The 14807-nt window shown below is 48.1% G+C and overlaps 1 protein-coding gene across 5 annotated transcripts in view; it reads left to right on the forward strand.

Moving 5' to 3' along the window:
* The window catches only part of LOC138569439 (cyclin-dependent kinase 16-like), a 381119-nt gene that overhangs the window by 268333 nt on the left and 97979 nt on the right, over window positions 1-14807 (forward strand). For all 5 annotated transcript variants that reach the window (XM_069647411.1, XM_069647410.1, XM_069647413.1 and 2 more), the window contains one exon: window positions 13034-13076. In XM_069647411.1, the coding sequence (XP_069503512.1) occupies window positions 13034-13076 (43 nt within the window). The remainder of the gene's footprint in view (window positions 1-13033; window positions 13077-14807) is intronic.

The raw sequence follows: 14807 nt of genomic DNA on the forward strand, positions 1-14807 counted from the left end.
TACCACATTCTCCTGGCCCAATCCGGGGCAATTAGGATCATGGTTTTCCTGGTTTTCTCAACCTCCTGATTACCTGAGGGATCACCGGGACTGGAGGAAACGCATACAGAAGTGGAAACACCCATTCCACTACGAACGCGTCCCCTAGAGCTCCTCTCGGGGGAAATTCCCTTGAGCAGTACAGTTTGCATTTCCTGTTGACACTGGTCGCGAACAGATCCACTGTGGGGTTCCCCAAAGGGCGAAGATCTCTTGAAGGACTTCCTGAGCTATTTCCCACTCGTGGGAAACTGTGCTCTGCATGCTCAGAGTGTCCGCCGCTGTGTTTTGCTCTCCGGCTAGATAAACTGCCGAGAGAGAGATCCCTTCTTGTATTGCCCAGAAGCAGATCTGCATTTCTTCTCTGCACAGTGGTAGTGACCCTACTCCTCTCTTGTTGAGGTAGTACATGGCTACCGTGTTTTCCGTCATTATTAGGACATTCTTTCCCTAACAGAGGGCAGGGAGGCCTTCAGCGCTAGTCTGATTGCCCTCAGCTCCAATTGGTTGATGTGTAGTTTGGACTCCGGTGGAGACCAACGACCGCTGATTGTCGACTCGTTGGTGTGAATTCCCCACCCTGTGAGTGAAGCATCCGTCACTACTGTTATCTCTGACCATGGTTGCCAAAAAGATTCTCCTTTGAGGATATGTTCCCTGCAAGCCCACCACTGTAGATCCTGTGCTACTCTGACTGGAACTTGCAACAGATCTGACATTTCTCCTGAAAATTGGGACCATTGAGACCTGAGGGCCCATTGAAGGGATCTCATCCTCAATCTGGCTTCTGGCACCAGAAAATTTCAGGATGCCATAAGGCCGAGCAACCTGAGAAAATCGAAGGCCGGTAGATGCTGGGCATTCTGGAATTTTATTACCATCTGCAGAATGTGGTGAGCTCTCTTCGGGAGGCGAGGCTTTGCCCGAACAGGTATCCAGGACTGCTCCAATAAACTGGAGTTTCTGAGATGGTATCATGTTTGACTTTTTTAAATTCAGAGAAAACTCTAGTTTGTGCAGGAAGTGGCAAGTTTTGGACCAATGTTCCTGAGCTTATTCTGGAGAATGTGCCCTGATCATCTAATCGTCCAGGTAGGGGTAGACTTGAATCCCCCCCTCTCCTGAGACTCGCTGCCACCATCGCTATCAACTCGGTGAAAACTCTCGGGCGGAGGTCAACCCGAATGGCAGAACTGGAAACTGATAGTGAGAATTACCAATCGCGAACCTCAGGTACTTTCTGTGCTTGAGATTGATTGGCACATGAAAGTAAGCATCCTGAAGGTCCAATGATGCCAACCAGTCTTGGGGTTGGAGAGCCTGAAGGATCTGAGAAAGTGTGACCATCTTGAACTTGTCCTTCCTGAGGAACTTGTTCAAGCTTCTCAAGTCCAAGATGGGTCTCAGTCCTGTATCCTTCTTTGGTATGAGGAAATATGGGGAATACCAACCCTTGTTCCTCTCCGCTACAGGTACATGTTCTTTTGCACCTTTCTGTAGCAGGGTTAAGAGTTCCTGCAACAGGAGCAGATCTGGATTTTTGACAGAGTTGTATCCCGGTGGGTGATTCTGAGGTTTCTTTTGAAAAGGAAGGCAGTAACCTTGGGATACAGTTTCCAGTGCCCAAGCATCTGAAGTAATGCCCCACCATTCTTCCAGATGCTGTGAGATCCTGCCTCCCAATGGGGTCTTGGATCAAAACCTCAGAGTGGTTTTGCAGCAGCTGCAGCAGCGGCTGAAGGGACTGATGCCGCTGCTGGGGCAGATCTAGCACCTTTTCCTCACCCACGAGGACATTTCCTTTTCCCTCTCTGACTGGCCTGTCCTCTTCCTTTCCCAAATGAGGAATAAAGTCGAAAGGGACGACCCCTCCAGGAAGATAAGTCTGTGTAGGGGCGTTGTTGAGGTTGTCGTATAGCGGCACTGAGTGATTTTTGCCGCTGCTTTGGAAAGTCTGCAGCTTCTCCAAACTTTCTTCCACCTTGCTGCCAAACAACCTCGAGCCGTCAAATGGCATATTAAGAAGTCTGGATTGCACATCCGGGGCAACACCTGACTTTCTTAGCCACGCAAATCTGCGTAGCACTGTACTAGATTCCATGGACCTACTGATACTGTCAGCTGTGTCGAAACCTGATTGAAGGCATTCCCCTGAAGCCTCCTTTCCATCCCTTACTATGGACAGGAACCCTTTACATTCCTCACCTTCCGGGATGTGTCCAGCTGCCGCTGACATGCAGTCCCACAGGATAAATGTAAATCCTGCAAGGGTGCAAGTTACATTTGTGGATTTTAAAGCCATGCTCCCTGCCAAGATCTTTCTGGGCCATGCATCAACCTTTTTATCATCTCTATCAGGTGGAATTGTAGGGTATGCAACATTTCTAGTAGAGGTAGCTGCTTGAGCTACCAGACGGCAGGAGATGGGTGTTAACTTAAGTATTAGGGATCTGATGGACAGGGTCTATATTTTGACACATTTCTTAGTTACTGCGGGAATAGTTTCTGGGTTTTCCCATGCAGTTACCCTTCCTTTGTAAGGCTACATGAAAAGGAAGTATGGGGTCTTGCTGAGGCCCTCCTGAAAGGATGTCCGTCATGTGCTTTTACTGCAGCTGCGAACACTGCACACCACAGTGGTTAAAGGTAAACCACTGCCACCAGCCATTCAGCGAGGAAAGGGTAACATAAAAATGTTACATGAGAAGCTAGACAAAGGGTATACTAAGTAACCCCTCCAGCACCCTATTGTAAGATAGTGTGTGCTGGGTCTAGAAAGTTAAAATTGGAAGTAAAGTCAATTTCACTTTATTGCGCTTGGAAACAGTAGTTTATCCAAGAAAAGGTATTTAAACCTTTGGGAAATCTGAAAGACTTCCCTGTGCCACTGCACTGAAGGTGCTGTGACACAATGTAAGAGAGGATGCCTATGAAGTTTGTCAGACTCCACAACCAAAAGAAACCGAGTTCAAAATCACATTAAAATGCATGAGAGGGTGGGGGAAAAGGGTCTCACTCTCCAGGTAAAAAAAAATCAAATCCTCAAAATACAGCAAAGTTGCTGGGGGGGGTGTCTCAAAGTTGGATGGAATTAGCACATTTCTGAGAATTCTCCCTAACAACTTACCTTAAATCTTCATTTTTCCTGTGTAGTTTTAGGGTTTAAATTGTGATTGGGAGTCCTCTCATCCAGCTCACCCAGGCCCACTGCTGGAATCCGCCTAGGGTGTCTTCTCAGAAGTCCCTGTCCCTTTCAACCTCTCTAAAGTGTAATACGTACCTGTTTGAACAGTCTTCCTAAGGAACTCTGACCTTTGCTGCGTCTGTGCCTACCCTGAACTGCCTGTTGGACACTAGAGACCTAGTGACCCCCTTCTGCCGCTCAGAACACTCATGCTCCAGGAATAAGGGTAGAAGGATTGTGCCTGCTGCCTAGAAAAGAGAACGATTGTTTAAAAGTTGACTTACTTGTAAAGAAGTTGGTTGATAACTGTAACTCTTGAGTTCTTACTTACCTTGAATGTGTGTTGTGCCATTCTGAAAAGTATATGTAAGTTTGTTTTACACACCTGTGAATTGGTTATGCCTCTTCCCAAAGGTAATGTTGTTGACTTCACTTAACTATTTCTTCCAGAATATTAGTGTGCAAGTTAACCAACTGGGTCTGTGTCCCCTGACCGGCTGTATAGCCTGTCTAAACAAAGTCTGCCTGGGGTTTTACCTACCTTAAATGACATTGGATCATTCTTAAATTGTAACCTTGGGTGTTGCTTTCCCTGGTCAGTTTTATACATATTCTAAAACGGCCTTCGGGTTCATACCTACCTTGAAGTTGCTGGTAGCTTCTTTAAGAAGAATAGGGGTCTTACCTTGAATTGTGCAATTCTTAATAATTTACTTTGGGGATTACCAACCTGGGTCTGCCTTGTGCCATCCCAAAATAAGTTAGAAATGTATTGCTCAGGGGTGGCACTGTGGAGCAGCCCAAGATGGCTGCCTAGCTTTTCAGCTCCGTGCGGCCCAGGCTTCGATCCGGCTACATCTGCGGTCTCCTTCGCCATCTAACATCGCTGCTTGGCTGTGCTGCTGCCTACACTGCGGGGCGTGTGCTGTGCAATTTTGGGCCCGATACGACTTTCAAGGGCCTAGATGCGACATCCTTGGTGACTGCTGACTGTGTGCTCGCCTGTCTTCTGGCTCCCTCCCCAGAGGCCGACACTAACAACTGCAGAGGCTGCCCTGGGCCCCCTCCCTCAGTAACATCGGCGAGGGTGCTGCGGAGACCAGACATCTATTGCGGGGGCCCGCGCGGAGCGAGCGGCGGCCCGGCTGGGCCGGGGCCGGCAATGGAGCGCGGCCCGTCTCCCCCTGCACTCGGAGGCCGTGCCTTTTGCTGCGACGGACACCATACCAGCGGCTACGGACTGGCTGCTGCCCAGTTAGGAGGACTCTGGGGCTCGCACCGTCCGTGCGGCGGTCCAGGTGAGGAGAGGAGGGAGGTGCGCACAGTGTTTCCCCCGTTGGGGCCCGACATGGCGGACCAGATGCAAGAAATCTAAGCACGCAATGTGACATTGTGCCGTGGCCATCACTGCCCCATCGCTTAGCGGTATTCCTCAATCGACACCCAATATCTCATACTGCTGCCTCACCGCAACTTACTGCCTCTGCCACAGCCTGCGCACCCTGCTGACGCGGAGACACTGGCAGGAGAACTCTGGCCCCGCTGAGGCTACTACCCTCCACATAACCATCCTCCCCGCCGGTGAGCACGCACCATACCTTCTTCTTTCTGCTGCAATGCCGAGTAGATCCAAGAGTGCTGCCCAAGGAGGTACCATGGACAAGTTTACTAAATCGGTTCCGCGGGCTGAGCCGGGCCACACGTCGGCTTCACAGGAAGAATCCGACCCAGACCCTCACCATGGGGTTGTAGCGCCAGATCTCACAACGCTGATGGAATCTATGGCCAAAAATGTCACCTCCTTTCATGAAAAACTTGACGACATTAACGCAAATGTTGCCTCACTAAAAACTCGGGTGGACCAGGCAGGTTGAAGGATCACTGAGGCCGAAAATAGAATTTCCGCCAATGAGGACAAAATACACATGCTCCAAGACACTGTGGCCTCCTGTCGCGTGACATGAAGAGTGTTAAGGCGAAATGCGATGACTTGGAGTCTCGCTCCAGCAGAAACAACCTGCGCATTATCGGAGTTCCCAAGAATGCCCTCAAGGGGCGGATGGAAGATGCAGTGGGAAAACTACTCAAAGACCTGCTGGATAATCCGGACCTCTCACCATATTTTACGGTGGAGCGAGCTCACCAGGCCTTACCACCATGCCCTAGGTCGGGCGACAGCCCCAGGCCCATCATCACTAAGATACTCAATTACCGCGACAGAGACCTCATTCTTCGTTTGTTGCGTGAGAAGGGAGACCTACGTTTTGAGGCCCACACTATTAGAATCTTCCCAGACTTCTCGGTGGCGGTACAGCAGGAGAGGCGTCAATTCCTCAGCGTTAAGAAACTGCTCAGGGAGCGCAATATCCTGTATGCCATCCTGTTCCCGGCGCGACTCAAAATCACCCACAATGGTAAACTGTATTTCTTCACTGTCCCAGACAAAGCGGTGAAATTTATCGAGTTGCAAATACCGCTACACGGCCCAAGAGACGACCGAGCCAACGAAAGCTAATCAGGAACAGCGTGGCGCATGGAGACTTATCATACCCAATGATCCTTGTTTTATAATGTGTCAATGGCAACCTGACTTTATCTACTCAGCAAACGTGGCTCCCTATCACATGCATTTGGGTCGCAGGCTGGCTCCTGGATGTTATGCACTGGCCATTCTCCCCCCTTGATGCCAGGAGCTAGACATGTGTCCTACCCTCTCCTGTGGATTTGCCCAGATCGAGAGTGCTCTCTAGCTCTGGGGGCCAATTGCAAAATCCGTCTACCGCAGTAACATGTCCGGGACAGCACTGCTGCCCTACATCGTGCTTAAAATGCCAGCCGCACGGCATCGGCGCTCCCCGCTGAAGTTGCAATGTTTAATTTCATTTGGTTGTTGCTAATGTTTGGCCCTTGTTGGGCTGGGATGAGGGCATATCCACGTTGGATCCGGCCCTCCAACCTCCGCCTCCTGGTGGGAGTCGGTTCAATTGTTGGCACCTTTGTTGGGGGGTGGGGCGGTTGCACTGCATATCGGGGTTGGGCAGTGAGGGTGGGGGGTGGCACTGTTGGGGTTGGATTAAAGGAAAATGGCATGGCAGGGAGGTACATGACTGCAGCGCAGTGTACCTGTACAGCAAGTGTACGCATGTTATGGAATGGTAATGAATACTACTGTAGGGATGTCCCATAATACGACATTATGTCACTTAATTTCATGTCATGGAATATTCGTGGACTGAGTAACTTCACCAAAGCCCGCAGGATAACTGTCTATGCCCAGAGGCATGTAATTAAGATACTCTTCCTCCAAGAAACTCATGCCCTGGGACGCCTAGCGACATACTCCGCCCCGACCTGGGGCAACAATAGATACTATACGACATATTCGACCCAGTCCAGGGGGGGTACTCACCCTAATACACAAATCAGTCCAGTTCTCATTACGCACCAATCACATAGACCCCGAGGGCAGATTTGTAATCCTTCACTGCTCACTCGCCAATATGGAATGCCTCCTGGTGAACACGTATGCCCCTAATTTTGATGCTCTGGATTTCTTTGACACAATCACCACCATACTTTTGAAGTATATTGGTGTTCCCATCATATGAGGAGGGGACATGAACTTAATTCTGGACAATGAGCTGGACAGATCTGGGACTACCGGCAGAGCCACATCACGTGCGGCCCATAGATTACATGCACACATGGTCACACTTGGCCTTTAAAGACGTGTGGCGAGTTCTCAACCAGCAGGCGCGAGAGTATACCTTTTACTCATCGGTACATGATAGGCTATCCAGGATAGATCTGTTTCTCATATCAAGCGGCATAGTGGGCAAGGCCACAGAGACTCAGATATTACCGCGCACACTTTTGGATCACTCACCAGTAACACTGCGCCTTACCCTAGGACAGGATCAGCCCCCCGCTCCTCCTGGAGATTCAAATCAGAAGCCCTCCAAGATATAGTTTTCAAAGCTGATATTTTGGCTGATATCAACACCTTCTTTGACTGCAACAGACAAGATCCATCTGATGGGTCAGCTGGGAGGCATTCAAGGTCTACATCAGGGGGATGTGCATATCTAGAGAAGCCGGGTCCTCATAGTCATTAACAATAGCTTGCAGAGATCTGAAGCGAAGCTAAAAGAACTTGAGAGGGAATACACCCCCGCCCCTTCCCCGACCACGCTGGCACAGATTAGAGCGGAATTGGAAACATTTGAGACCCATGCTCGGAGGGAGATGCATTACCACGCCCGTCCCGTAGCAGGCAGGAAATACGGCGAGGGGGAAAAACCGGGGAGGACACTATCCAGACTAGTCCGTACAAAGGGTGGCAGGACCCGCATTGACTGCGTCAAGGACGCAGGGGGCGCCCTGTGCTGGTCCGACCAAGGCATCCTCGAGACATTCACTGCGTTCTACACAATTCTATACGACCCCCAGCAAGAACACAGCCCACAAGACAGACGTTCTCCTAGACCAAATCCCCATGACACTCCTCTCCCGCGCGACCAGCTTGATGTTGCATTCACCCTCTATGAGATAACCACAGCCATCTGGAACTGTCCGAAGGACAAGGCACCAGGCCCAGACGGTCTCACTTAGTTTTATCTGGACCATGTAGCCGTTCTGGCACCCAGACTCCTAGAGGTGTGGAACGAATCACTTAGGTTGAACACCCTACCCCAATCCATGCGTGAGGCGCTCATAACTGTGCTTCCCAAGCCGGGCAAACCGCTGGACGAATGCGGCTCCTACAGACCCCTGTCTCTAATTAACACTGACATGAAAATACTTGCTAAGATTATTGCGAATAGATTCCTCCCCATTATGACCCACTTAGTTCACCCTGACCAGAGCGGCTTCGTACCCGGCAGATCCACAGCCCTCAATATCCGCAGGTTATTTAATGTCATGTCCAGAATTGACCCCAACGCAAGCGCCGTAGCGGTCACCCTCGATGCCCAGAAGACATTTCACATGGTGCTGTGGCAATGTATGTGGGCTGTACTCCACAAAATGTGAATCGGCCCACGCATGATATCCTATATCAAACTGCTCTACACAAACCCAGTGGCCAGAATCCTTGTCAATGCCAGGGTCTCCGCCCCCTTTGACCTCCATAGGGGCACCCGCCAAGGCTGCCCGTTCTCCCCGATACTTTTCGCACTCGCTATTGAACCCATGGCGGACAATGTCAGAGACAAACACATACGTAAAGGCATACGTCTGCGTGATGCCCCGGAGATCATCTCACTGTACGCAGATGATGTACTCCTCTACATCAGAGACCCGGCTGTCCACTTGGACCCAATTATACGGGACATAACAAAATCGGCACATTTTCGGGCTTCACCATAAACTATACCAAATCTGAAATCTTCTCGCTCACACCGACCACTTCTCAACCAGCATGCAAATTCCCCCTCCGCTGGTCACCTAAGGGCATCAGATATCTCGGGGTCCAGGTATCCCTCACTAAATCTTCACTGTTGGCTGACAATTACGTGGCTACGGCGCAGCTTGCAGAGGCCCAAATGTCGAAATGGCGCAACCTCCCGCTCTCATTATCGGACAGACTGTCCCTAATCCAAATAATTGTCCCTAGGCTGCTCTACGTTTTCGTTAATGTGCCGGTCTGGCCTGGGAAACGATACTTCAAGGACCTACACACTGCATGTGCCCAATTTTTGTGGCACTCTAGTGTGGTTCATAAGAAGTGGCAACATATGACTCTTCCATACGAGAATGGGGGCTTCACTGCCCCGGACTTCGCTAAATACTGGACCGCTGCGCAAGCCCAACACGCTACACACTGGTACACATTCACTGATCCTCTCCCACAGGTGAAACTCGAAAAACTAGCAAGTGAAGGGATTAACACCCTCTCTCTCATACTCCATCATACATTTCATTCTGACGCCCCAGCTGACCCCGTAGCGGTAACAACCATGGCTTGGAAATGAATACTACACACACAACCTGGCCACCACCCGTACTACAAATGGCTGCCCATTTGGCAGTTCCCATGCCTCAGCCCCACACACGACAAACTCCTAATGAAACACTGGTATGACTTGGGATACCGAGCCCTGACTGACTTATACCCTGAAGGGAAGTTTATCACCCCGCAGACATGGCGCCCCAGTCACTCTGGCTCTGCGCTGGAACTCTTACAATACTTCAGATTGAGAGCAGTGGTCCGTGCCTGGTGGCTCCCATACCCCGACGAACCCCCAGATTCGCCTTAGGTCCACTATATAACCAACTCGTCCGAGGCCAGAGGGATAATATCCTCGCTCTACAAAATGCTGATGGCCAACCCTAAGGATGTGCCACAGACAGCACGCGACATTTGGAGCGGTGAGCTAGGCCTGCCCATCACTGATGTAATGTGGAGGAAAATGTGCATACACACCCGCACCACTTCCTTAAACGCCAGATATAGATGTATACAATACAAGCTCCTGAACCAATTATATTACACACCGCACAGACTGGATAGATTTGCAAACAGCCAGGCTCACACTTGTCCCAGATGCAAATCTACAGAGGCGGATCACATACATATGGACTTGCGACGCACTAGGCCCGTACTGGAAAGCCATAATAGACGCTCTCTCTGAAATAACAGCGTCCCATATCCCCCCTGAGCCATTAGCTGTACTGTTCGGCCTGTGGGACGAGCCCGAATTGAGAAAAGTGTCCAGGTTTTTGAATGTGGCCACCATGGTGGCAAAAAAATGCATATTACAATGTTGGAAGCGCCGCTCCCCACCTCCCCCCTTCCTTTGAGATGTGGCTGAGGGCCCTCACCTGGACTCAAACGTGTGAGGCGGATTACATCAATACCCTCCCACTGCCCTCTCACCCCAAGAATGTATGGACTGAATTTTGTAGCTATCTGAACAGCAAGAAGGACCTAGAACTACTGTCATCCCCCCTTCTGAGGATGTAAGCTAGACCATTACTGTGACTCACTAAACTGTAAAAACTGAAAGTCTACCTACATTTGTATTCCCCATATACCATATAACCATTCGTGTAACTGCATCTGTGTATATCTCGTGCACTGTGTTGATTGTCTGTTCTCTCATCATGCCAATAAAGAAAAGTTTTAAAAAAAAGAAATGTATTGATCACCTTAGTCTGTTCCACTGACCTGAAAAGCAACTTTAATAGTATATTACAACATTAGGTTTTACCTGCCTATAATAGCTGTATGCCATTCCTAAAATGTTCTGTAGGTGTAGCTGACCTGGTCTGCCTGGTGCTATCCTAAATTAGAATTCCTAAATTAGAATTCTTAAATAGAGTTCTAAATAAAGAGTTCTTGCTTACCTTTGTCGGTTTAACACTAAGCTGAAAAGCAACTGTAATGGTATATTACACCAACGGGTCTTACTCGCCTAGTATAACTGTGTTATCCTGAATGTGGTTATAGGTTTCTACTGTTCCTTGAATTGATGTTCCACTTTTCAGAAAAGTATACTTGCAGGTTGATTTACTAAGTGATTCCTTAACTAAGTGTCACTGCACAACTGCTAGGGTATACTACCCTTGTATTACTGAAAGTAATCAAAGTAACCTATGGTTTTACTTCACATGAATAGGTGTCCTATACTAAATGTGCTTGAGAAGGTCTGACTTGCCTTGAAATAATGCTCATTTTCTGTAAAAGGTGTGTGCACCCTCAAGCATTTTCATGTTTTATATTGTGTTTATAATTCTATGACCAAGTACTTAGCCCCTGTTACAGAGAATTCTCATTTCTGTGCTAATTTCCTTCAGCCTTAGAGACCCCCAGCTCTTTTGCTGGACTTAGGACTTTTTAATTTTAACCTTGGACCTTTTTCTCACTCGTTTTTTGACCTCATTTGGATTATATGCTTCCTTTGTTTTTGGAGTCTGGCAAACTCCATAGGCATCTTCTTTTTGTATGGTGACACACAGCACCTTCAGTGTAGTGTCACAGAGAAATCCTTTTAGATTTCTCACAAGGTTTAAATACCTTTTCTTGTGTGAACTACAGTTCCCAAGAATAGTAAGGTGAAAATGACTACTTTTTCTCTTTGTAGGTCCAGCACACAACATCTTATGTGGAGTGTTGGGGGTTACCTAGTAGCCCCTTATCCTACCTACTCATGTAACATTTTTATGTTACCCTCACTTCTTAAATGGCTGGTGGCAATGGTTTAATTTTTCCTACCATTTTGCTTTTATACCGCAGTCTGAACCCTCAGCTGCAGTACAGCACCCATGGGTGACCATTTTGGCAAAATGGCCCCAGTCTTTTTTTGCTATTTTCTGTTTGTGAGGTCTTTCTTGGGTTTTACTCTGTGCGTTGAGACAGATTTGAGCCCTTTGTTTGTCTTGCCTTTGGCGGGCTTCAGCCCTGAAGCCCGCCTCTGGCCCCAGAGTGTCTGGAAGGACAGGGTGTGAGGGAGGATCCCAAAACTCCCCTGTCCTTTACTCTAGGAATGCCTGAATGCAACCCGTCCTGATTGGCAAGCTGGCTGTCCTGTTTTTTCTTTTTTTGCATACCCAAATTTGGGTTTTTGCCTCTAGAGGTCCAATGTGGGCCCCCTGAAATCTCCTGCATCATCCTACAGCTGGTGAGTAGAGCTCACCATACAAAAACAAGGTGGGATAGCTCAGGGGCAACGCGTTTGTCTTGGAAGCAAGACAACGCAGCGAACACCGTTTCGAATCCCAATCCCCCGCACTTGGAAAATGCTCTGCTGTTAAGCGGGGTCTAAAAGAACAATTATAATGATCATTTCTGGGTGGAATTACCACTGCCAGCTACCGTCTGAGTAGGAGGTTGTGACGTAGTAGCAGTGTTGAGGAGGGAGTAGTAGTAGTAGTAGTGTGGATGAAAGAGTAGTAGTGAAGAGGGAGGTAGAGTAAATCTGGGGGACAGGGGAGGAAAGGGAAGAGAGTAGAGGCGGGTGGCGTTGGAGGAAGTGAGTAGTGAGAGGTAAGGCGAGGGATTGGGAGAATGCGCGTATGGTAGATGGAAGACTGAATCAAGCAGGGTTGTCTGCAAGGCACAATCCATACCCCTGTAGAACAGTAACCACTGGATAGAGTCGGGGCAGTCTTGGGGAAGTCCTGGATGGAGATTTAGTTGGAGAAGGCATCCTGCCTTTAGGTCCCCGCATTTAGTGCAAGCTGTAGAGCTTGAGACAGTAGGGTTCAATTATCACTAGATACTAAACTGGTATCAGAGATGTAAGGGTTGGGAAGCTAATCTGTCTTAAGACTAGAGAGGGAGGGATGGCCATAAAGCACATTACAAAATCAATAACAGCCCTTGAACCGACTGAGACTTGAAGTAGTTCTTGTCCCATTTTTGACATTGTACTAGTTATTGTGCCACTAAATGGTGCAAAGTTTTGCAAAGGTGGTTTGCTCCTGCACCAAACAAATGGCTTCGACCCAGATTAATAACGGCACAGTATGTCAGATTCCAGGTGAATGTGACCTTGAAAGGATACTCCTGTATGGATTAATGTGACCTGGGTTCCTTCACAGCATCTTTCCCTTGTGCATGTCCGTCATGTTGCTTAACTTGTCTCTTCCCCATCTGCTTTATTGCCTCTGTGCCCTTTTTGTGACTTTGTGGCTATTGCTGAGGACATTTATATTCTGCAAAAATGCATGTTGTACTGTAATGGGAAGAGTTGTAAGGTCACTGACGTTATAGGGGGTGAAGGGTAAAGGGGGTGACGCATAAATGGAGGGGCCCTGTCAAGCTCAAATAAATGTGCCCATTATTCATCCTCTTATTTCTTTTTGCAGGCTGGACAATGATGGTGCAGATCTCCTATCAAAACTGTTACAGGTATGTTGTCTACATACTGTTAAAACCGACTTTCTTGTTATTGTGTTCCTGCCTTCAATCAATGTTTATGACGTGTGTATGAGGGTTCCAGGTGCCCTTTCTCTCACATTACCCACAAAGCTGCTCATCCGTAAAGGGAACACGTTACTATAGGCCAAGGTAATTGGGCCTCCAAATCCATTATTACTCTTATGTCCTCAGTGCCAGCAGGCCATAACTGAAATGGCCATTTGCATGGGATTAAGTAATGGAGAGGGAGAACAATGGAATCCTACAGGGGAGGGGTCAGAGGAAATGTGTTTCCCCACAAACGTTGGACCTGTCAACACTGGAAACTAGTATACAAAACGGGTAAGTCTTGTATTTGTAGATGTTGCAAGTTCGCGTTTCCCATGGTTGTAGACGGGCACCTACAGGTCATCCTCAGCCCACTCTGCTTACCGCAGGTCACGCAAGGAACCTTTTTTCATATTTCGAGCATCCAGCATTAAACCTGCTCATCTCCCTATTCATTTCTGCATGCGCTCCACATTCTACTGGCTGGACAAAGGCCAACAAAATGCATTATTGGGAAAGGTGTTCGTTTTGCTGCTTTCCCTCCATAGACTTGTATGGAATGCCTCAAGTTTTGCTGTTTTGAACCTGACTTGACTTTTGGAGGTAAGTAAAGCCTGTTTTTTTTTTTACTTACCTTGCTTAGCTCGTCTGTTTTAGGAGTACTGATCAGTCCCTATGGCTATTCGTGCAGAAGGACTGTGCCCTCCTTTACGTAATTCCCTGTTTGTTTTACACTGCACGGAACCCATCACCTATCTATCCATCATTTGTTTTTGTGACTTTATGGTTACTTGCATGGTTTGCCTAGGACAGGCTGAGGCTGCTGGATATTATTCTACTGTTGTGTTTTTTTATTTGTGTTTTACATTCTCGCATGCACTATTGCATTTTACCACCTAATACCTGTTAGTGCACCATATTCTGTAAAATGGCTGCCAGACGATTCTACTTTGTACTTTGGCCATTTTGTATTTCGCCCTTCGTCCTTCCCTGGATTTGCCATGTTTGGTATGTCCTCTCCTCGACAATGCCTTGGCTTTGCCAGGCAAAGAGATGGTATGTATTTGTGGCTGGCCCCAGTAAGTTGTGGCAAGAGGCTCTCCATGATTGAACAGCGTGTTAGGGAGAATTCTCATGTGTATAATTCCCTTCACCTTAGAGACCCCCAGCAACTTTGCTGTATTCTCAGGGCTTGATTTTTTTACCTGGAGAGTATGAACCTTTTCCCCACTCATGTATTTTGATGTGTGTTTTACTCTTGTGTTCTTTGATTATGGAGTTTTAGACAACTCCATAGGCATCATCTTTTCATTTGTGTCACACAGCACCCTCAGTGCAGTGACACGGGGGAAGCCTTTTAGGCTGTCCCAAGGTTTAAATACCTTCTCTGGGATAAACTACTGTTTCCCAGAGAAAGTAAAGTGAAATTGACTTTACCAGTCTTTTCAAATTTGTAGACCCAGCACACATTATCTTACAATAGAGTCCTGGAGGGGTTACCTAGCATCCCCTATTTTTAGAAATGCATGTAGCAGTCAAATGCTACCTTTTCCTCTCGAAATGGCTGGTGGCAGTGGTTTTACAACGCACTACCATGATTTTTCCCGACCGTGAACACCAGTAGCGTTAAATCGCCGGAGCCATGGTTTTCAAGATGGCGTCTGAGCCCTCTTT

The sequence above is a fragment of the Ambystoma mexicanum genome, chromosome 2q, assembly GCF_040938575.1.
Source record: "Ambystoma mexicanum isolate Mex_15411 chromosome 2q, UKY_AmexF1_1, whole genome shotgun sequence".
Taxonomy (NCBI): domain Eukaryota; kingdom Metazoa; phylum Chordata; class Amphibia; order Caudata; family Ambystomatidae; genus Ambystoma; species Ambystoma mexicanum.